Genomic DNA, 19,885 nt, shown 5'->3' on the forward strand with positions numbered 1-19,885 from the left:
AGAGTACACGTGTTTGGTCTATTTATTACTAGATCACTCATTTTTATTGTCTGAGACAAAAATGGAATTATACAAGATGGAACCAGTGGAACAGCAAAACAGCTAGAGTGAAAACAACATATCCTCAATCAAACGTGGTAAAGTTTCACCAATAACTCCTCGTCAATTGAGAATGCCTCCGGGTCCTGGAACTGCGACACCTTCCAAACTCCATGTCCTGCACTTTCTCTTAAGACAACATGCTTGCCTTTGTGAATTCCGCGCAAAACGAGAGCATGATCTTCTACCTCCTCTGGCTGGACAGGTTGAAGGTAGATCGTCGGTACGTGAACCGGAGGGCCCCCTGGCGAATCCAGAGGGTGGAACAATGCTGTGATCTCAGACAATGAAGCAAAGGCTGAGGAGACATAACCCCTCTTGAGCTCCAAATCTCCGTCGAGCCATCCTGCATCTTCCGAGCCTCGGATCTCCACCACCACTTTTTTGTTCGCGATCAAAGGGTCACGTAACACCAAACCTATTCCTTGTGTAAATAGAAGGCATTCAATTGTTTTGATCATGCGTACCGAAGTCCGAGTCATGGTCATCTTCATTACCCGAAACACCTGGAGTAGGTGCAGACATTGAACCAGGGTCATTCATAATGCCTGCTGGTGTAGGTGCACCTGTGTAGGCAGCAGGGGTCGGTGCAGATAAGAACCCAGGGGTTGCCGCAGCAGCTGGCGTTGGTGCGTTCTGATTGCTCATAAGTCCGAAATCAGATTGAAGCTCAAGAGGAACTCACCCAAGACGACCAGCTCGAGTCTGCTGGACGTGCAGGTGATGCACTACCACCCCAGCCGCCTGATCCCCACGATGGCTCACTATAGGGATTCGGTGTCCGCGAGGACGCATTCCATGCCGGAGTTTTACCACCATCACCACCACCAGCGTATGGATTCGGCGTCCGTGACGAGGCATTCCATGCGGGGGTTTTGCCGCCATCAGTAACATATGGATTTGGCGTTCGTGACGCGGCGTTCCATGCAGGTGTCTTGCCATCCCCACTGGGAAATGGGTTTGGAGTCCGACCCCCCCAACCAGGGGTACGGCTAGCAGTATATGGATTCGGAGTCCGACTGGGCACTCCGGCTGGGGGACCCATATTTCGTTGTTGGCCTTGTTGATGGTAGGGCGCACTAAGTGGCTGAAGTTTGCCATCCGGACTGTAATTAGAGGTAAGCAGAAGAAACACCGACAGACAGCAAATGTCTCACAGTCTCCGATACAGCTTTTGTTTTTCGATGGTAATAACTTTATTGCCAGTATTTAGCTCTACGCGCGCCAGGGTACCGTTAATGTCTTTGATGATACCGTTGTAACCCTTGTGATTGCCTTTGACGACTGTTATGACTGCGCCAATGTCACGGTCTCGTGGCCCACGTCCCATTGCACCAGAGCCAACCATGCCGCCTTGAGCACCACCAGCAGCGGTGGGATTCATCTTGCCTAAGTCCATCCCTGGCTTGACGAGGTTACCCTTTGGAGCGAGCGATGATAGGGAGCGACACCGGGTTACGAATACGCCGCCATTTTCGATGATGTCCCTGTTGTGTAGGAAGGCGAAGAATGACTGGTGAATGTGCAACACTCGGCCTTTACGAGTCTGTAAAACATTAAAACCGCGGGATTGTTAGATGCTACGAGAAGGGACTGACCTCTCCTTCAATCTCCTTGACATTGTCTTGTACGCGAAGTTCGTGACCTTCAGAGTCCGTGGCAATGGCACGGTCAGAGTTCCGCCGCATCGAGATTTGGTGAGGTTGCACCAATCGTACTTGACCATTCTGGTCAAGAACACGGAAGGAGTCTCGCTCGGTTTTGAAAATGACACCGACAGTTTGCAAGCTGTACACCAATAATCAGATAAATACATACAGGAATGCCGGTGATCGGCTTACTCGAGCTGGACCAAGTCGTGCAATTCGTAGTTGCCAACAACGTTGGTTCCAGAACCGACTTCGGCGGCCTCACGCAGATCTTTGGAGAATACGGAAACCTGCGAGGATATTAATATCAATCAAATAAGAGTTAACGAAACCTCAATTACTTCTTGCATTGACATATCTGATAGGAAAGTCACCACGTTGTCTGTTACCGAGATGACAAGCCCCGTCTCGTCTGCGTTCTGACCAGTCATTACCTTGACATGGTCACCTGGTTTGAAGCGTTTCCGCACGCTGCGCGCAGGGACATCCACCTTCTGACCATCGATATCAACGCCAATAGCTGTGACGGTCACGACATCTTGATTGATCGAATCGACGACACCGTAGACACCAGATTGCTCGCCCTCGAACACCTCGACATGATCACCGGGCTGCAGCACGGCAATGGCAGCTTTCCGTGACGCCTCCGCAATGATCGACAGATCCACCGGATTTTCGTTATCGGCACCATCCTGCCCTCGGCTGAACTTCGTAATCTCGTCCAGTGTCGGGTTGACGTTATCTAGCTGCAGAGCATTAAGCTTGAAGTCCTTCTCGATGAACCCATCTTTGTATGTATCATTCTGGAAGACGTAAACCTGGTTCCGCTTTGAGACCTGTTTGCGCCCGTAAACCTTGACGACCTCCTCGTAGTTGAAGAACCGCTGTGGCGGTCGCATCGTCGTCAACCCAGTACTAGCCTTCTTGCGCTTCCGACCATCAACGTTGGCTTCGTCCCGTGGGTTCAGGTCGATACGCGGAATGAATTTGAGTCCAACATCCTCGCCGTTCTCTGTGATGTCCATGACCTGTGCAAGATCACCTTGGTACTTGCCACGCTTGATGCGCACCCAGCTTCCGGGAGTCACGGTAAGGTCTTGCTTCTTTATTTGCAGTAAGCTAGCCATTTCCTCGATGGGGACCAGCACAATGCCGCGACTCGGATACACGCCGACAAGACCCTTGCAAGCCTGGTTGACCTGCTGGGCACTCCGAGCTTCGACGTATACCATACCGGGAAGCGAGTCACGTTGGAATGCAGATAGGATCGAGAGAGGCTGAGCGGTGTACTCGAGATCAATTGCTTTCCTCATGAGACTAAAGACAATGTCGCGTTCGCGACCAGGCTGCCATGTAATTCAAGCCTCAGTAATCAGGAAGAATCCCCGAGAAACTCACCTTGACTCGAACTTGCCATAAGCTTGCATCATGCACGGATGGCATCAGCAGGCGCTGCGGTACTTCATTCATGTCTCCCGTGTACCGCACTGCTGCTCGACCATAGCGCTCGTGAAGATTCTGGGCAATTTTAGCCAGATCTTGATCATTCAGCTCCCTTTCTCGCCTGTCCAACCGCGCATTGACCGCTGCGCGTCTATTCACGTCATCTTCATCGCCCTCTGGCCCAATATCTGCAATAAACTCATCTAGGATAATGAGTTGTTTATGGGAGCATGAACGAGTTAGTAAAATGGCTCATACCTCCACCTGCCTCATCTTCCTCCTCCTCTTCCTCCTCCTCGGTATCGACTTCGGCCTCGACATCAAGGAAACGATTCACAGCACTACGTCTGTGCCGGTGCTGCGATAGATTAATACACACAGCGGCGCAGGTCAACAAGGGCACGGACCTTGGCGCGCTTTCGCCCACGGTCCCTTCCAGGTTCCTCATCTTCCTCATCCTCATCATCCTCGTCTTCCTCTTCTTCGTCCTCGTCATCTAATGCGTCATAAATGGATCCTCGAGACTTCTCATTCGCCCTCGGTTGTGACTGCTGCTCATTATCCTCCTCATCGTTTTCCTGTTGAATTGTATCCTGTATGTCGTAGTCATCATCCAGACCGGACATGATGTTGTGGTGAGACACAAGAGGGAAGTTGCTGGTCTAGGTTTGCTGGAGTTGCGCTCAAAACATATCTTTCAATGGACATGGATTAGTCATCCGATATAAATTACATAAGCACAAGCCGCCAGGATGTCAGAAGGTTGAGTTGAGTTTATGTAAACTTGAATTCAATTGAAATTACGTGGGCCATGCCATTGGGATCTGGCCAAGTTCGTCAGACGGATACATAAAAGCAGTGCTGAAGCATCCTGCTCGAGAAGATGCCGTTTACTACCCTTTCACAGAGCAGAAAGTATCATCATCGCCATGCTAAGCACTCCTGCAACGATGATTCCTGCTCCACCTTCTACCCCTTTACCAGCACTGCTCTTAGTAGAAGTCGTAGAAGATGATACGTTCGTGCAACCGGACGAGGCGTTAGCCGGCGGAACCGTCAAGTTAGCAGATAAAGTTAAGTCTGCACACTGTCACAATGTTCGTTTCAATAATCATATTCATAAAAAAAATAAGTGGAAAAAGACTGCCTACCTGGTAGAGATTACCGTCACCGCCATTGAAGAGAACCTGGATGGTAACATTCGCGCCATCTTGAATTCCGGACACATTCACTGCTGCAGCAGCGATATCGATAGGGAAACAGTACAATCCCTCCCCGCTTTGCTGGAAGAATGGAACTACAACCTGATAACCAGAGCTAGAATTGAAATAGCTAAAGTTATTAGGGTCTTGATATGTCGAGATGAGGACCTCCGCTGTATTTGTAAATGATCAACTTCTGCAAGGAAAGAGCAGCTTCCCTTTACCTACCTGTCCACAACGGATGTTCGCTGTTCATGTTGATGATCCCGTTACTAAAGGGGAATACGGTACGGTTATTTACAGCATCGTTGTAACCGTCTACGGAAAATCAGATGAAGCAATGTACACAGACGCCTAGACTATGTTACACTCACCGCAGAACGTTGGTTCTGAGTCTTCGACGAAAGGACCTCGTGGAATAGGATATTGCATCTGAAAGTGGGCTTGCACAGCTGTGGCAAGGACGGCGGCGGCAGCAATGAAGGGGAGAATCATTTTTACGATGATTGAAGAGACTAGACTCCCAAGAAAGAATTCAAAGCTTGCTTCCAGTTTATTCAGTCTGCTCCGCTTCTCGTATTTAAGGTTGAGGTACGAAAAAGTTTTTCACACTTATTTGCTCTTGTTTCCGAACCGGTTCCTATGCTTTTCGACCCGGTAGCCATGCATGGCAGCCCAACATTATGATAGCTGGTTCAGATTTAAATTTGCCGGGCATCCCAGGACCTTTCTGGTCTAAACAATGCTCCATTAGTGATGTCTCCCACTTGAGCTTGTGTTCACTCGCATTTCAGAGTTTACATTTCCAGCGACTTAATGTAGGCACTGATACTCAGGCTGCCAGCATTAATGTAAGCAGGGTTCCTTTCGCCTCCATTTTCCTCGCCGCGGGTCTTCTCCGAGACAGTACATGTCATCGTATGCCACCGTGGTCATGCACGCTGTCTTTAACAGGCTGAAATCCCAACGCAGGGTCTATCGTGTTCCTGGTCCAGGACAATAATATGCGCCCAGTCATCGGAACGGCTCTGCACAGGACCCCTGATAATCCATACTAAGTACTGTCCTCAATTCACCTCAGGAGAGGGCGAAATTCGTCGCTAGGGCCGCTCCCAGGCCACTTATAAATTGGGGGGTCTTGGAGGCTTGTCCCAGGTCCACCCCTCCGGCGTAGAATTTTTTCGTCACATGTTGGAAATATTGTCGGCCGAACGGAAATCTAGCAGAACATTTATTGTAGACTCGTTAAATCACATTCAAATTACATTGGCTTTCAATCTTTGACTTTGTCTCGATCGAAAGACAGGAAGTGACTATCATCATTGAATTTGTTGCTATCACCCGGATTTAAGCAACTCAATACTCAGTGGAATCCGACCATGAAGACTTTGAAAAGCTAGTAGTTCTTGATTCTACCGAAGAAAATTAACCTCCGGAGGCGGTCCTTAACAAGGATTATCGGGGGTCCTCTCTGCACTCACGCAAAATCCGCTATCACTGTGCAGATTGGTTGCGTCATCCAGATATGCATCAAATTCTCCTTCTCTCTTGTCCACTTGGGGGTAGAGACAAACGCGGGTACGTGCAATCACTGCGGTGATGTAGTTCACGACTGGTAACGAAGATCCCGCAGGATACTGTCTCGACGCTGATAACCGCACCCATGAAACCAAAATACTTGTGAACGACGCATGATGACACTGTAGAAGTCCTGTCGTCAGGCAGCTATTGATCCGATAATACTATAAGCCAGGCGGGAGGAACGTATGATAAGGGACCTGAAAAAGAGGTCTGTTTGTAGAACCCAGGCAGTGTCACAATGAGACCGGGTCTGTATGATTGAGCAGACAAAATAAATTTTGCTAAACCAGTACCTGCTTCTGAGATGCCATCCCACTGGAAGTCCGACTGCCTGTGGGCGACGAACACATGATCATATAGGATCATAAGTTGATGGATCGGGTTCCCACTGTAACAAATTAGGGAGAGTCAGAGTTGGCGATTTTGACACGATTCAGCGTTGGTTCCAAAAGACGATCCAGCATCAAGTTTTTTCACGGATGAATCGTGTGAAACATGAATCAGAGGTGAATCGCTGGAACACCTCCGGAGGTGTTCCACCTCTTGAATCACAGGTTTCGACCTTGATAAAAGATGTATTTTATTCGAGTAATAATTGCATAGTTGACTGTCCGATTACAAGACAGATATTGGGAGGTGTCCAAAATTAACATAAAACTAGCAACCATAAAGCTACCCTCACACGAAAGCGACTGATAGCAAAGACCCAGCAAGAAAATCATCAAAACAGTGTTTGCTTTAAACTCGACCTCCATTCAGGCGACCAATTCGCCCGAACAGAACTTCACCTATGGCAAGACCCACAACGATGGATATAATATATGAAGCATTGAACGTCCTGATATTGGCTAAGTTCAACTCTTTGGATGGCATACGTTGCGGGACTTACATGACGGCCAACATCAGGGCATACGAAAAGAGTGATTGAACAGCCTGGAATATCCCCCGCGTGATATCGTGCCTGGGAATGAAGGGAGGTACAAGCCTCTGGCGACTGCGGACTCTCGCTGGGGTGATTGGAAGAGAGGAAGATCCTTCCTCAATCGCATCTATCACATCAGAGGGGTCTTTGGCTTTATCGTCGACATGTTGAACATCAGTTGAAGTACGCTGCGTTTGCAAGATTAGCGCAAGGGCCCTAATCAAAGCGAATCAGCATTAATCATGCCGTGTATATGAGCATGGCTAACCTTGACCCCCATTGGATTTCCATTTGACGCCGGAATGCTGAAATCCAACGTTCAAGAATACAGAATGCGACTAGCGCAATGCAAGCACCGGCGATTGCACCTTTCGACTCAGGCATCCAAGTCTCAAAAATCAAGTAGTCACCGCCACTGAAATGTAACCAAGGCGTCATCATCATAGTCGTCGTAGTAGTAGTAGTAGAGTTCATATCCATGATGAATTCAAGAGTTTAAGGTGACTATACGAAGTGGGAAGCGAAGAGGTAAATGGTAAGAAGACCAGGTCCTCGGGGAAAACCGAGATTAGGTTCTCAGGCTCGGGGCCCGCTAAATTTGGAGAGCAACCCAACGCCAGATTCCATTTTTTTCGATGCCTGTCATGAATCCCGGAAGCTGAGAGGTTGGACGGACAATATAAGAGATCAAGCAATGACAGTGCCACGTCAACAGGTAGGTCGGATTCGGAGAACAACGCTCACACGTCACGGCCATGGCATTCATGTTACCGCGTGGAACGTACTCGGAGAAATGGATGAGCTGGCGCGAATTGGTCTGCGTATGGTTCGTCCGATCGGTACGACGTCGGCCGTACAGTCGTGCTCGGCATGTGCGGGGGAAATGATAACTAACCCGACTGGCGTTGTCCGTGACTACAAAGTGCTAACAACAATGAGCACTGAACGCTGAGAATGGAAACATATTCTCACAGTATCGGTACTATGTACAGAGTGACCAAGACCCAGGACCTCGAGAGCAATATCGAAAGAGATGACAACAGGCATATAGATCCTTTTCGCAGGTAACCTGAACCATAGAGACGCGGGGACAAGGATAACTGAGACAAATCCCCCAAAAAAACATTGAACCCGCAAGATAACAGATAGAACGAGTTGTAAGGCAATGGCACGTCACAGTACAAGCTTGTTGAGGATGACACTCCCACTTGTACTGCGACGTGTCAAGGAAAAAAACCACAACGCTGGTGGTTCCTTTGAGGTAGCTCGCTCCTGAGACCCTACAGGCTCCAAAACTGCTAAAACATAAATATTCATAGCATGGAGATGGAATTCTGAAGCCCACGGCGCACAGACAGGTATGAGCGATGAATGCAAGGTGGAGGATGAAGCTTAAGGAGCGAAGGAGTGAAGGATAAAGTGAAGTGCTGGCAAAGATTGAAAGAAGGGATACGGGAAGACTGCGGCATTTCTGCGACAACCAATAGCAAAAAGAGCGGATTGATCACGTGAATATTTTTCTATTCATAATAGCGCTTACGTAGGTTGGTATGATAGACTTTATGAGCTTAGCGCCTGGTATTACTCACACCATATAGGAATCAAGGATGCTGCGAACTGCACTTTTCAACACCACCCGCCGTGCAGCACGCCCTACGCTACTCGCGCGTCAGGCTGCGAGACCAACCTATCAGATCTTCGCGCGCTACGAGTCGAGCAAAGCTAATGACGCTCTGAAAGCTGCTCGCAAGGCCAAAGACAAGCTCCAGAAGGATTGGCAGGGGCCTGTGCTCACATACGAGCAAGTTAAACCTAGGACCCTCAGTCCCAGTGCAGTACGTCACACTCTCATATCGTGCTTGTGCCTACCCACTTTCCCACTATCTTTCATAGGACGCCTACCTGATTGACGTGCGTGAGCCCGATGAAGTTATGCAGGGCTCTATTCCGTCCTCTGTGAATCTACCACTCTCGGTACTTGCCAACTCGTTCCACCTCTCGCCTCAGGCTTTTAAGGCGCAGCATGGTTTCGAGAAGCCAGGAAAGCAACAAGAAGTCGTGTTCTACTGTCGTAGTGGAATGAGGAGTGCTAGTGCATGTGATATTGCGAAGAGGAATGGATATGAGAAGTGAGTGATCGCAGACCGGCCATCTTTACTGTGCTTTGATACAACGTGCACTCATGTTTCTTTAGCATTTTAAATTATGAAGGTTCATGGCTAGACTGGACGTCACGAGAAGGAGGCAAGGGGTCTACTACTTCAAGTTGATGTACTTCCCCACATTTTAATAATGCAACATGCACAATACAGCCCTCGAGAATATTTTTTCTTCCATAGCGAATGAAATGAATTTAAATTGACCTTCCAATTCTCAACCCTGGATGAATTTTGAGAGCGTGGTCGACGTTTCAAGAAGTTCGAACACTTCATTTTTTATTGCTCGTGGCTGTCTAGTGATCCGACCTTCTTGATCGAAGTTGTTCTCACGGTTAGTCCGACCCGTGCTGCTTCATGTTTCCCCGCAACCTGCTTCGACGCATTCCAAAAAGCACGAGCTTGCATTGGCAGAATGCAGCTGCGAATAGGATATCATTGCTAGTAAGACATGTCCCATTGACAACGCGGGTTCCGGTGGCGACGCACTTTTACGTGTGCAGACGGACATTGAGCACGCCTGCCCCCATGGTCAATGTCAGGTCCGCTCCCTCCTCCTGCCTCCGTTTCTCCATCCTGCTCAAGATGGTCAATCATTTTCCTATACTGCATGCAGTGACCTATCCATAGAGCGGTATCATGCACTTTCCGACGCGACCATGACAACCTTACTCGAGCGGCTCGAGGATTTGCTGGACACAGTAGGAAATGACGCCTATGAAGTAGATTATCATGTAAGTACGCTCTAAGATACCAGAATTCTGGTCCTGTGGTTGTGCCCTTGACTCACTATCTTTCTTCTGCTGCAGAGCGGCGTCCTGACACTCAACTTAGGTACCTATGGGACATACGTGATCAATAAGCAACCACCAAACAAGCAAATATGGCTGTCTTCCCCACGCAGGTGGGTCGAATCGTCTGATTGATGATGTTTCACACTGACGCACTTCTTGCTTGGCATGCCTGATTTCGCCGATTTGAACGTCCACTTATGAAACGCGAATTTGTTAGTGGTCCCAAGCGCTATGATTACGTACCGGAATCAGACGACTGGCGATATGCGCGAGATGGAATAGGGCTTGGCGAGCTGCTGGGTGAGGAGATAACGGATATGCTCCGAACTAAAGTCTCCCTGCATCTAGAGGATGTGTCTACGCAGATACGGGAGTAGACTTGTTACGGATATAGATTGTCATTACGATCTCTTAGTTGCCTACGCATAACGGGTAGGACTTCCTCCACTCATGCAGATACAAGATCTGGATGCTTCCATGGATTGACAATGTGATTCCATTGATACTTCATTGCCTACACATAACGGGTAGGAATTGCTCCATCTTTTAAAAGCTGCGGTTTAATTGCGATCTCGGATATCCTGTATTTGCGATGCACGATAGTACAGTATGTGATAGTGGTGTAAAAAAAATGCGCCCAAGAATGCTCATGTAGATGAAAGTATGTGAACATGCCAAATAAAATAGGATGTGAGGACGAGAGTGATGAAGACATCTATGATGACAGACTAAACGATGATGGGATCAAAGGTGCCGGTCACGACGGACGGGTGTATGATATGTCTTTGTCCACAGCACCTGATCTGAAGGCTCGATCTTATAGTAAGTTCCGGTGTTGGTTACTGTGGCCTCGCTCCGTGACAGGAGTACTGTAATTAGGGCCTTCTTGAAGTTCCCGTCTCCGCGAGAGGAATACTGATCCCAGTAATCTGTTCGGTATAGTTAGCAACGCCACATGAAAAGAAGAGAAGGCACGATTCGCACTTATTGGTATCCTCGTAGCGTTCTCTCACAGACTTGACTTCGTGAAAATCCAATGGGGTGTGCGCAGCCGATTCAGTATGAGCTTGGGCCGCATGTGGAAGATGGGAATAGAACTCAGGCAAAGGGCATTCCGGCAGCGTTGGTATAAATACTTTGCCGTTGGAGGAAATAGAAGGAGGATGGCGAAGTCCATGAGTAGATTGCCAAAGATTATGTGGATAGGTGGCCATAGGCGGTGGAGGGGCTGAGAAGCCTGCATGCGGAGGCAAATATAGATGTGACGGTGGTTGCGAGTTCGGTTGGATAAACATAAGCCTGTGCTGGTGAAGAGCATGCATCTCGTGTAGCATAGTATTGGCCTGCTTGTAGTCTGTATAGTCCGGTGATTCCGCGAAGTGACCAGGTTCCGCGTCATCCTCCCCATCTATCCAATCTTCTTCGCCATCGCTATCATCTGCGTGAGGCACTGACAAAGGTGGTTTACCCCAGCCTCTCTGTGCACCGTCTAGTACTGGAGGGAGTATTCTGCGTCTTTTAGCACGCGATTCATGTGAAAATATGTCTGGAGGAATTTCACGGTGTGGTATGGGTCTGATAGGTCGATCGGGAAACGATGGAATCTCGTCCAGCGATGGCGGAGGCGTTGCAGGACGTTGCCGTTTGAGCATACTAAGTTATTTTGGCTGCAGGTCAGAATATGGTTGGTTGAAGGACAAGTGTAGCGTTCTTAAAGCCTCAAGACAACAGTTAGGCGGGGTTTCCATTTCAGGCTGTTTGTGGGAGTAAGTAATTTAGGTTGTGGTTGCAAATCTTTGCTGACTCCACTTCCACAGATCAACACCAACAGCCAGCTCTGACACAATGGCCGACATGGACGTATTTTCTGCGATGGGCATTGTTGGTTTCGGCAAGGCTGCCAAAAAGCGAGAGCTTGATCCCAACAGGTTCGACAAAACGAAACGTGAGGAGCTCGTGGTCAGAGTCTCATCGTTTTTCGGTTGCCATTGTCCTCTAATACATTTTATCCGCTCAGCAGCCCAAAGTGGAGGCGAAATCCTTGATCCCTGTTTCAGGGCCTTCCACAGTATCTATCCGGGCACAATATCAATCTGACGAAGACTCGGACGACCCCGGGCCTTCCCTTCCGCAACCAAGCCTTTTCAAACAGGATACTGATGGCGTAGGCAATGAAGACAACGAAGATGATGATGCTGTCTCTACTGACGACGAGCCTGAATACGACCCCAGCGCTCCCTCGCTATCGGCCCCCGATTTTCCGATCACCCACGAGGCAACGCTCAAAGAGCACACCAAGGTGATTTCCGCGCTTACAGTGGATCCAAGCGGTGCACGTGTTTTGAGCGGCTCGCATGACTATGATTGTAAGTTGTGGGATTTTGGTGGAATGACGACGCAAACGAGGTCCTTCAAGACATGGGAGCCTGCAGGCAGTTACTATGTACGTGCGTTGGTTTTGCGACGGGAAGGATGTATTTGACATTCGAAGAAAGGTTAATGACCTCAAGTACTCTAACGATGGCCAGCAGTTCCTCGTAATTTCAGGGACAATTCAGGCTAAGCTGTTTGATCGGGAGGGCGAGGAGAAGTAAGTTTAATCTATCTTGTTGCAGAACAGAATAGCTTGAATGACCTCAGAGCAACGTTCGTCAAGGGTGATATGTATATCAGAGACATGAAGCACACTGCGTACGCCCCATCCCATATCACTCGTTAGCATGCCTACTTACGCTACATATTTTGTAGTGGACATGTCGGGGAACTTTCAAGCTGCATGTGGCATCCGAAGGACAAGCAGTATTTTATCACTAGTTCGGCAGACTCGACCATTAGGCAAGCTCTCACGCCGCTATCAACGAACAACTTCTGACATTACGGAATAGAATATGGGATGTCGAGAACAAACGAAAGCAGAAATCTGTTATTGTTGTCAAATCAAAAGAACGTGGTGCACGGACCAAAGTGACGACGTGCGCTTACTCTACCGACGGAACGATGATTGGAGGCGGTATGTCCGTTTTGATCGCGAAGTGAAGTAATCATTGATGGTTCTCAGCCTGTCTCGATGGCGCACTGCATATGTGGCAGGCATCATCAAATTTTGTGAGACCAAACATGACGATCGAAGGCGCACACACGAAAGGCACGGATGTTGGATCTCTGGTTTTTTCCGTTGATGGGAGAACAGTGCTGACGAGAGGAGGGGACGACACCGTCAAGCGTACGTACGAATGCAGGCTTGTTGACATGCTTGGCTGACGTGGGCACAGTGTGGGATTTACGAGCCTTTAAACGACCGCTCGCGTCACATTCGGGGGCTACTACATTGTATCCTGGCACTAATGCTACGTTCAGCCCTGATGAAAAGTATATCCTAACAGGCACTGGAGCCCCCTCAAAGGGAGGACGAGGTAAATTAACGTTACTCAGCCGAGAGAATCTCAGTGTCGTAAAGGAGATCGACATGGACACGACACCTGTCAAAGTGGTCTGGCACTCCAAGATAAATCAAATTATTACAGGTCTTGCGAATGGTACCATTTCAGTTCTGTATTCGCCGGAGACGTCGTTGAATGGTGCAAAACTGTTGCTGTCAAAGGGAGCCCCAAAAAGACCGACGATCGAGGACTTGTCGGACGCACTCGCTGCACCAACGATCTTGACGCCACATGCCTTGCCAATGTTCAAAGATGGGGAGGGATTGGTGAAGGGAATGAAGAGGAAGCGGGAAAAGGACCGGATGGACCCGAGGAAGAGCAGGAGGCCGGAGTTGCCGGTTACAGGACCGGGTCGGGGAGGACGGGTCGGTGCGAGTGCGACGCAGCACGTTGTGCAGAACTTGGTGCGGGATACAACACGCGACGAAGATGTGAGTGCTCTTAGTTTTCTTTATGTCGCTCCACAGCATGAAGTTCTCGCGGATTATTGTGCACTGCTGCGGTGTCATAATCACGTGCTTCCTATCTTCTTTTGTTTGATGGTTTCCAAGGTGGCTGACCATACGTTTCTTTCTTTCATACTTCTTTTTAACGACTGTAGCCACGGGAGGCATTACTCAAGTATGCGAAGATGGCAGACGAAGACCCTCAATGGACTTCAGGTAAGCAGCATGTTTCAATAGCCTGGGCTGCGGGGTTGCGGCAAGTGGGAGGGGCCGTAGCGGAGTGTGAAAATAATTGTTTTGGGTTATTTGTTTTGATCGGTCGGCTGACGTGGCGTTACTTTGGATTTAACCAGCATGGCGACAAAACCAGCCCAAACCCGTATTTGCGAACGTCTCAGAGGACGAGGAGGAAGAGGAGGAAGGATGAGCACCAGACTTATGAAGTTGTGGATATTAGAGCAGGAATTAGTTTCAATTTTATGCTCTATGTGAGATTTGAGGTGTGAGTAATTTTTAGTGGCCCCTGCGCAGGTCAAACCTTAATTCCGTTCGCCTATAAAGACCCAATGGCTGCCTTCCGATTCCCCCAAATCCAAAATCTCCTCTCCTCTGAAAACGTCACGCTGTGTGACGCATTAGTCACGCGCCACCCATGAACGCGACAGAGCACAGCGCGACCAACACCGAACAACGATCGATTCTTTCTATCGCCGTCAACGGTGACAATGTTGTCAATGGTGCACGCGATCCCTAACTTAATTACTTATCTCCAGCTAACTTGAAAATGTATAACAAATTCTGTAGACCTGAAACTTGACCAAATGACTTCAGACTCTAATAATCCTTCTCTAAAGTCTGAAATCATCGACACGCTCTCAACTTGTGTAGAAATTTCAACTCCACTTGATCCAGGTTAGTTCTTTTCCCTATTGTCTGTTTTCTTTGTTCTTATCAGAACAGCTTCCATCCCCATTCACCCTCCGAGCGGAACACCAAGACCAATGGAGGGCCAGTTGTTGGATGATGTAAAGATGGCAGAGGAGACAATAGTTGATGATTCGGATGAAGTCCCTACAACTAATGGCGTACACACCGCTGACGCCGATGGAGATGTCCACATGGACCAGTCTCCCCCTACCACCAACGGTCACTCCAATGGTACACCATCCCATTTCTCACCAGCTCCTGTGGACTCTGCTGGCCCACCGACATCGCGTGCTACTTCCAATTTCGATTCTCCTCAGCAGCGCTCGGACGCCGTCGATGATGATGAAGCCAAACCACCTCCAGCTAAGCGCGCGCGTAAATATTCAGACGCCGATCAGGCATCCATTGCCAATGTAAGCATTCTTTTGTTGTGCGCCGCACAGGCGTGCTAATCCCTTTCTTTTCCCGACCCTGAAGACCGGTTCTCCCCCTCCTATTACAGCATCCTCTGTACAAACAAATGGTGACACCGTTGTATCAAGTCCAATCCCAGCGTCTACGCCAACGGGAAACGGCATATCGACCCTCAGTCCCGTGCAACACAGATTTTGTCTGTCCACGATACGTTCGCTTAAGAAGCTCAAAGATGCTTCTGCATTTGTGCATCCCGTGGACTCCGTCGCCCTTAATATTCCCCATTACCCGACCATAATTAAGACCCCAATGGACCTGAGCACCATCGAGCGCAAGCTCATGTCATCTAATCCCGCTAAGCCAGAGACCAATCCCAACATTCCACGCTATTACAGCGCGGAGGAGTTCGTCTCTGACGTGCGGCTGGTGTTCAGCAATTGCATCACGTTTAATGGCCCGGACCATGTGATTGCTCAGGCAGGCAAACACGTCGAGGCTGTCTTTGATAAGCAGATCAAGCAGCTTCCACCTCCAGCCGAGGTATGTCATTTGTTGATGTATGCTGCGTGCGCGACTTATTGTTGCAGCCGAAGCCTCCTATTGTCAAGAAAGTTGCCACGCCTCCACCCCCGCCTCCACCAGCTCCCCCCAAGAAAGCCGCGGCAGCACCCGTTCGTCGTCCTTCAACCTCCGTTCCTGTCATTCGGCGCAACGAGGCCGAACAGGCATCTGCACGGCCGAAACGTGAAATCCATCCTCCTCCTCCCAAAGACCTACCATATGCCGATGTGCCAAAAAAGATGCGCAAGGTCAAGGTGCCTAAGGACGATGGCACAGGGGAACAGCTCAAATATTGTGGAAGGATCTTGAGTGACCTGCAACGAAAGCAGCATCAAACGATTGCCGCTCCGTTCTATGAGCCTGTTGGTATGTCCAAAGTCAGTTTCATACCTTGCGATGAGATCACTCATGAAATTGTACAGATGCTGTAAAGCTTGATATTCCGACATATTATAGAGTCATCAAGAAACCCATGGACATGTCAACCATGCGGAAGAAGCTAGAGGCCGGGGAGTATCCCAATGCCTCGAAGTTCTTTGATGACTTCAAACTCATGATCCGCAACTGTTTCTTGTTCAACCCCGCCGGAACACCTGTCAATCAAGCAGGGATCGAGTTGCAGCGGTTGTTTGACGAGAAGTGGAAGAATCTACCGCCCCTTCGGGATGCAAGTGATGATGAAGAGGAGGAGGAAGAAGATGAGGAGTCGGAGGAAGAACGTAATCGTGGGTGGACCTCACATGCAGCATGTTCATCCGCTAATGTACTCTATGCACAGGCAGGATCGCCAACATAGAGGCTCAAATTGAGTCGATGCGCGGTAATCTCATGGCTCTGAAGGCCAAGCCGGCTAAGGAGAAGAAGAAAAAGGAGAAGAAAGAGAAGGCTCCTGTCGCTTCTACCTCAAAGGCCGCTGCTTCGCGCGCACCCAAGGCAGCACCTGCGACCAACGGGAACAAGCGTAAGACCACGACAAAGAAACCTATGGCCGAGGACGATGCGCTGTCGTTTGAGCAGAAGAAGGACTTGAGTGAGGCTATTACCAGTCTCGATGGAGTCAAGCTTGAGAAGGTCATCCAAATCATTCATGAGGGTGTTCCCGAAATTCGTGATGTGAGTCAATCGGGAGATATGTACTATCATATTGATAAACAACTCAAGCAGAGTACCGAGGAGATCGAACTTGAAATCGATATACTACCACCACATGTTCTCACAAAGTTATACAACTTTGTGCTTCGACCTCTGCGGCAACCAACGCAGAAACGGAATCGAACTGGCAAGGGCACGGGTACTGGTGGCCTTAAACGGAAGAGCATGGACGAGACTGCTGAAGCTGAAAAGATTCGCAAGCTGGAGGAGCGGATGCGACTCTTCGACGATAACAACTTTGCCACACCCAACGCTACACCTGCGCTAGCTCATCAGAACGATAGCGATCATTCATCGGACTCTTCTTCAGACGACAGCTCGGGCAGCGAGTCGGAGTAACTCGTCTTCCCTACCTTGCGACGTCGTTCATCGTATGCGGTTGATATTTTTTGCGCGGCTTTGTCGGGTTGTTGGTAGAGTTTTCTTCTTCACCCCCCGCTTATTGTTCTCCTTTAATTGCGACTGTCGTCTTGATCTTTATAACATTCAGAATTTGTGCTACACTCCATCTCTTCGCTCTCTCGCAAGCAAACGTACATACATACACCACCAAAATTAAAGAACAGCAATGTAGTTAGTTAATTCTAGTCGTGACTGATGGTCGTCACAATTACAGACCGTGCCTGCTCGATGCCTTCACCTGGTTTGATTCCACGTACTCAAGATGACTCCAATGCCATTGGAGCATACATGCAGTCTTCCCATGGCGTAAAATAGATCTCGTTCAGTTCCGCACTCTGCGCTTCGCTGGCTAGGTTCGAAGTCCTCCTTGCCGGTGACCGAGGCTCATCACCGCAGCGAATAGCCGCCAATGTTGATTCCTCTTACCCACGCAGCCGCTCGGGCCCGCAGCTGCTGATAACAAACTAACTTGGCAATACTAAGCGGTCGCATGTCTCTTGCAGACCACTGAATTGAAGGTGCATCCTGGTGATTTCATTCCCGTCAAAGTTTCAAGTTAATCTCTTCCCGATGTCTCATATTTGAGAGTTGTGTCAGTGCTTGCAGTTGCACCGGCGCTTTCAGTACTTCAAACGTGACGCTCGCGAGCTCCAACTCATCCGCGTCACGTTGGAAATGCCAGTGCAACCTGCGATGAAACGGAGCGAGAATGATGTATCGATGTACGAGCAACAGGGACGCCATCATCTGGCCGATATGCCGCGGCCATCGCAGCAGGAGTCAGCATCCGACGTTCAAGGCTTGATCAATCGTCATCGAACAGTGTCTCAACTCGACTTAAACCAGCTACCAAGACCCTAGCTCATAGACTAGGGCTAGACTCCCAAGAAGTTCATCGTGGATCCAGAGTGGACATATTCTAAATGTTCTTTAACTTAAGTACTCAAAGCTCATGCTAAAGAGCGCTAACGTACGGCATCAGAACTTCAGCCATATATCGTTTTCCCGCCGCCATGTGGGCACCTGTTCTTGATCGCCGGATATCTTTGCTAGAGTATCTTTTACTCTATAAGTACCTTGAGTTGACAACTTTAGACCTCCCTACCAGCGCGCCTGCCATGTTTCTGAGAACGCTTATCCCAGTCGGAATTGCATTATTAGCTGGCGTATGCATTGCTCACACTGTGTCTGTTAATCTCGACACTACAGAAGCAGGGTTCATCGACACTCAGTCCAAGGCTAATCCATCTGTGATTCGCTATGTTAAAAACTCGGAAATCTGCGAAACAGTTCCAAACGTTACGCGGATTTCAGGGTACGTCGACGTTGGGACGAACATGTCCATGGTATGTTTTCGTGCACCGTGCTCTAGATGTAGACTGACTCAAAAAGCAGTGGTTCTGGTTCTTTGAGTCTAGAAACTCACTCGAAACAGCCCCATTTACTCTATGGTAGGTTGTCTGGAAGCTGGATTAAAAGTACCTGAGTTTAGGCGCACCATTAACCTGCATTCGCAGGTTGAATGGTGGTCCTGGATGTTCTTCTATGATCGGATTGTTTCAAGGTTGATTGCTTTGATTTCTTTTTAATCTGATTCCCATCTTCCATAGAGAACGGGCCATGTTTAGTGAATGCCGACCGCAATTCGACCACTCTAAACCCCTACAGGTACGTAGGGATTATAGACCTTTTCATATACTGCCTAACACGAGATCCTACAGTTGGAATAATCTCAGCAACAGTATGTAACACGTAGTAGCTCTCCGATTATGTCACAAGAACTGTCTTCCTCACCCAGTGATCTATATCGACCAGCCAATTGGGACCGGATTCTCCTATGGTAATACTGATACGGTGAATAGCACCGAAACCGCTGCATCCTATGTATGGACTGCATTCCAGGTTTTATTTGAGAGCCAGCTATTTTCGAAGTATGCCAGTCGAGAGTCAGTCGTTTAACTCATTAATTTGGTCGCATGGACGATTGCTTATGTCGTACTCAGATTCATCTTTGCCACAGAAAGCTACGGCGGTCACTATGGACCCAGTTTTGTGACCTACTTCGAAGAGCAAAATAGGTTAATCGCTAGTGGGGGATCGATGCCATTCCAATTGTGGTTAAAGCTCTGATGATTAACAAGTATGTTGCTCTCGTGATTTTTCGGGTGTTGAATGAACACTCGCAGTGGCTGGTTTGATCCGCTCATTCAGAACATCGCATGGCTGAACTTTGCGACCCATGCTCTGTTGGAGTCCGAGGCCGAAAGATCCGAGTCGAGGGAAGCCGAAGGATCCGAGATAGGTACGAGGGGGAGATGATAGGTACGAGCTCAAGCCGAAACGGACATAGGCGAGCGATGCATGACATCGGCTCGCGTCCTAGAATATTTTCAGTCTCTCTTTTATATATTCAAGTTCCTGACGCACTCACTATAAGACCAGTAGCAGTATCGTATACGCATCTCAGTTTCGTCCAAGACACTGAGATGTACGTTCTAAAAAGTCACCTAGAGTTTTATCATGTCTAACGTTAGCTGTAACTTTTGTCGTTCTAGGTAGACGCACCGTTAATAGAGTTTCGTCCAAGACACTGAGATCTTTTGTCGTTCTAGACTCCTCGTTGTTCCCGCGCTCGTTATAAACGCCTTTATGCTCCAGGTTATGGGCAACTCCAGCCAGATGAAGTACTCAAGGACA

General features: G+C 48.7%; 8 protein-coding genes across 8 annotated transcripts; 4 read left to right on the forward strand and 4 right to left on the reverse strand.

The window, feature by feature from the left end:
• Positions 1–7: 7 nt before the first annotated feature.
• On the reverse strand, positions 8–3,864 carry HD556DRAFT_1318007 (uncharacterized protein). Its single transcript, XM_041301210.1, has 10 exons — positions 3,599–3,864; positions 3,450–3,549; positions 3,147–3,394; positions 2,090–3,094; positions 1,941–2,038; positions 1,698–1,887; positions 1,257–1,645; positions 785–1,205; positions 567–735; positions 8–517 (listed from the first exon to the last, which is right to left on the reverse strand). The coding sequence occupies exons 1-10, from the start codon at positions 3,815–3,817 to the stop codon at positions 129–131; spliced, it is 3,228 nt and encodes a 1,075-aa protein (XP_041167777.1). The 5' UTR covers positions 3,818–3,864; the 3' UTR covers positions 8–128.
• A 309-nt stretch (positions 3,865–4,173) lies between these two features.
• HD556DRAFT_1219046 (uncharacterized protein) lies at positions 4,174–4,855 on the reverse strand (the record flags this gene model as incomplete). The annotated part of the gene is made up of 4 exons (XM_041296755.1): positions 4,174–4,278; positions 4,343–4,566; positions 4,622–4,711; positions 4,768–4,855. Coding segments are annotated over 4 exons (507 nt in total), but the record flags the coding sequence as incomplete, so codon positions are not given.
• A 1,652-nt stretch (positions 4,856–6,507) lies between these two features.
• HD556DRAFT_1453200 (Ctr copper transporter) lies at positions 6,508–7,337 on the reverse strand (the record flags this gene model as incomplete). Its single annotated transcript, XM_041308085.1, has 3 exons — positions 6,508–6,812; positions 6,864–7,112; positions 7,171–7,337. 3 exons carry the CDS (start codon positions 7,335–7,337, stop codon positions 6,713–6,715), a joined length of 516 nt encoding a protein of 171 aa, XP_041167779.1. The 3' UTR covers positions 6,508–6,712.
• A 1,125-nt stretch (positions 7,338–8,462) lies between these two features.
• On the forward strand, positions 8,463–9,274 carry HD556DRAFT_1318028 (Rhodanese-like domain-containing protein). The gene is made up of 3 exons (XM_041301211.1): positions 8,463–8,731; positions 8,790–9,025; positions 9,091–9,274. The coding sequence occupies exons 1-3, from the start codon at positions 8,504–8,506 to the stop codon at positions 9,164–9,166; spliced, it is 540 nt and encodes a 179-aa protein (XP_041167780.1). The 5' UTR covers positions 8,463–8,503; the 3' UTR covers positions 9,167–9,274.
• HD556DRAFT_1318030 (Frataxin) lies at positions 9,275–10,342 on the forward strand. Its single transcript, XM_041301212.1, has 4 exons — positions 9,275–9,594; positions 9,669–9,786; positions 9,862–9,956; positions 10,064–10,342. Exons 1-4 carry the CDS (start codon positions 9,410–9,412, stop codon positions 10,221–10,223), a joined length of 558 nt encoding a protein of 185 aa, XP_041167781.1. The 5' UTR covers positions 9,275–9,409; the 3' UTR covers positions 10,224–10,342.
• Positions 10,343–11,607, reverse strand: HD556DRAFT_1318034 (uncharacterized protein). Its single transcript, XM_041301213.1, has 2 exons — positions 10,831–11,607; positions 10,343–10,775 (listed from the first exon to the last, which is right to left on the reverse strand). Exons 1-2 carry the CDS (start codon positions 11,496–11,498, stop codon positions 10,664–10,666), a joined length of 780 nt encoding a protein of 259 aa, XP_041167782.1. The 5' UTR covers positions 11,499–11,607; the 3' UTR covers positions 10,343–10,663.
• Positions 11,608–11,691: 84 nt separating this feature from the next.
• Positions 11,692–17,125, forward strand: HD556DRAFT_1428276 (uncharacterized protein; the record flags this gene model as incomplete). The annotated part of the gene is given in 18 exon segments (XM_041304701.1): positions 11,692–11,805; positions 11,864–12,289; positions 12,342–12,436; positions 12,487–12,537; positions 12,595–12,681; positions 12,732–12,856; positions 12,905–13,069; positions 13,119–13,717; positions 13,888–13,948; positions 14,086–14,111; positions 14,131–14,200; positions 14,398–14,469; positions 14,693–15,072; positions 15,137–15,613; positions 15,661–16,000; positions 16,057–16,359; positions 16,413–16,747; positions 16,799–17,125. 18 exon segments carry the CDS (start codon positions 11,692–11,694, stop codon positions 17,123–17,125), a joined length of 4,053 nt encoding a protein of 1,350 aa, XP_041167783.1.
• Positions 17,126–18,217: 1,092 nt separating this feature from the next.
• Positions 18,218–19,466, forward strand: HD556DRAFT_1318075 (Alpha/Beta hydrolase protein). The gene is made up of 7 exons (XM_041301214.1): positions 18,218–18,534; positions 18,584–18,639; positions 18,706–18,752; positions 18,799–18,856; positions 18,910–18,929; positions 18,987–19,134; positions 19,192–19,466. The coding sequence occupies exons 1-7, from the start codon at positions 18,307–18,309 to the stop codon at positions 19,316–19,318; spliced, it is 684 nt and encodes a 227-aa protein (XP_041167784.1). The 5' UTR covers positions 18,218–18,306; the 3' UTR covers positions 19,319–19,466.
• Positions 19,467–19,885: the final 419 nt, after the last annotated feature.

The sequence above is a fragment of the Suillus plorans genome (assembly GCF_016647745.1).
Source record: "Suillus plorans strain S12 chromosome Unknown HD556scaffold_1, whole genome shotgun sequence".
In the NCBI taxonomy this organism is placed as follows: Eukaryota; Fungi; Basidiomycota; class Agaricomycetes; order Boletales; family Suillaceae; genus Suillus; species Suillus plorans.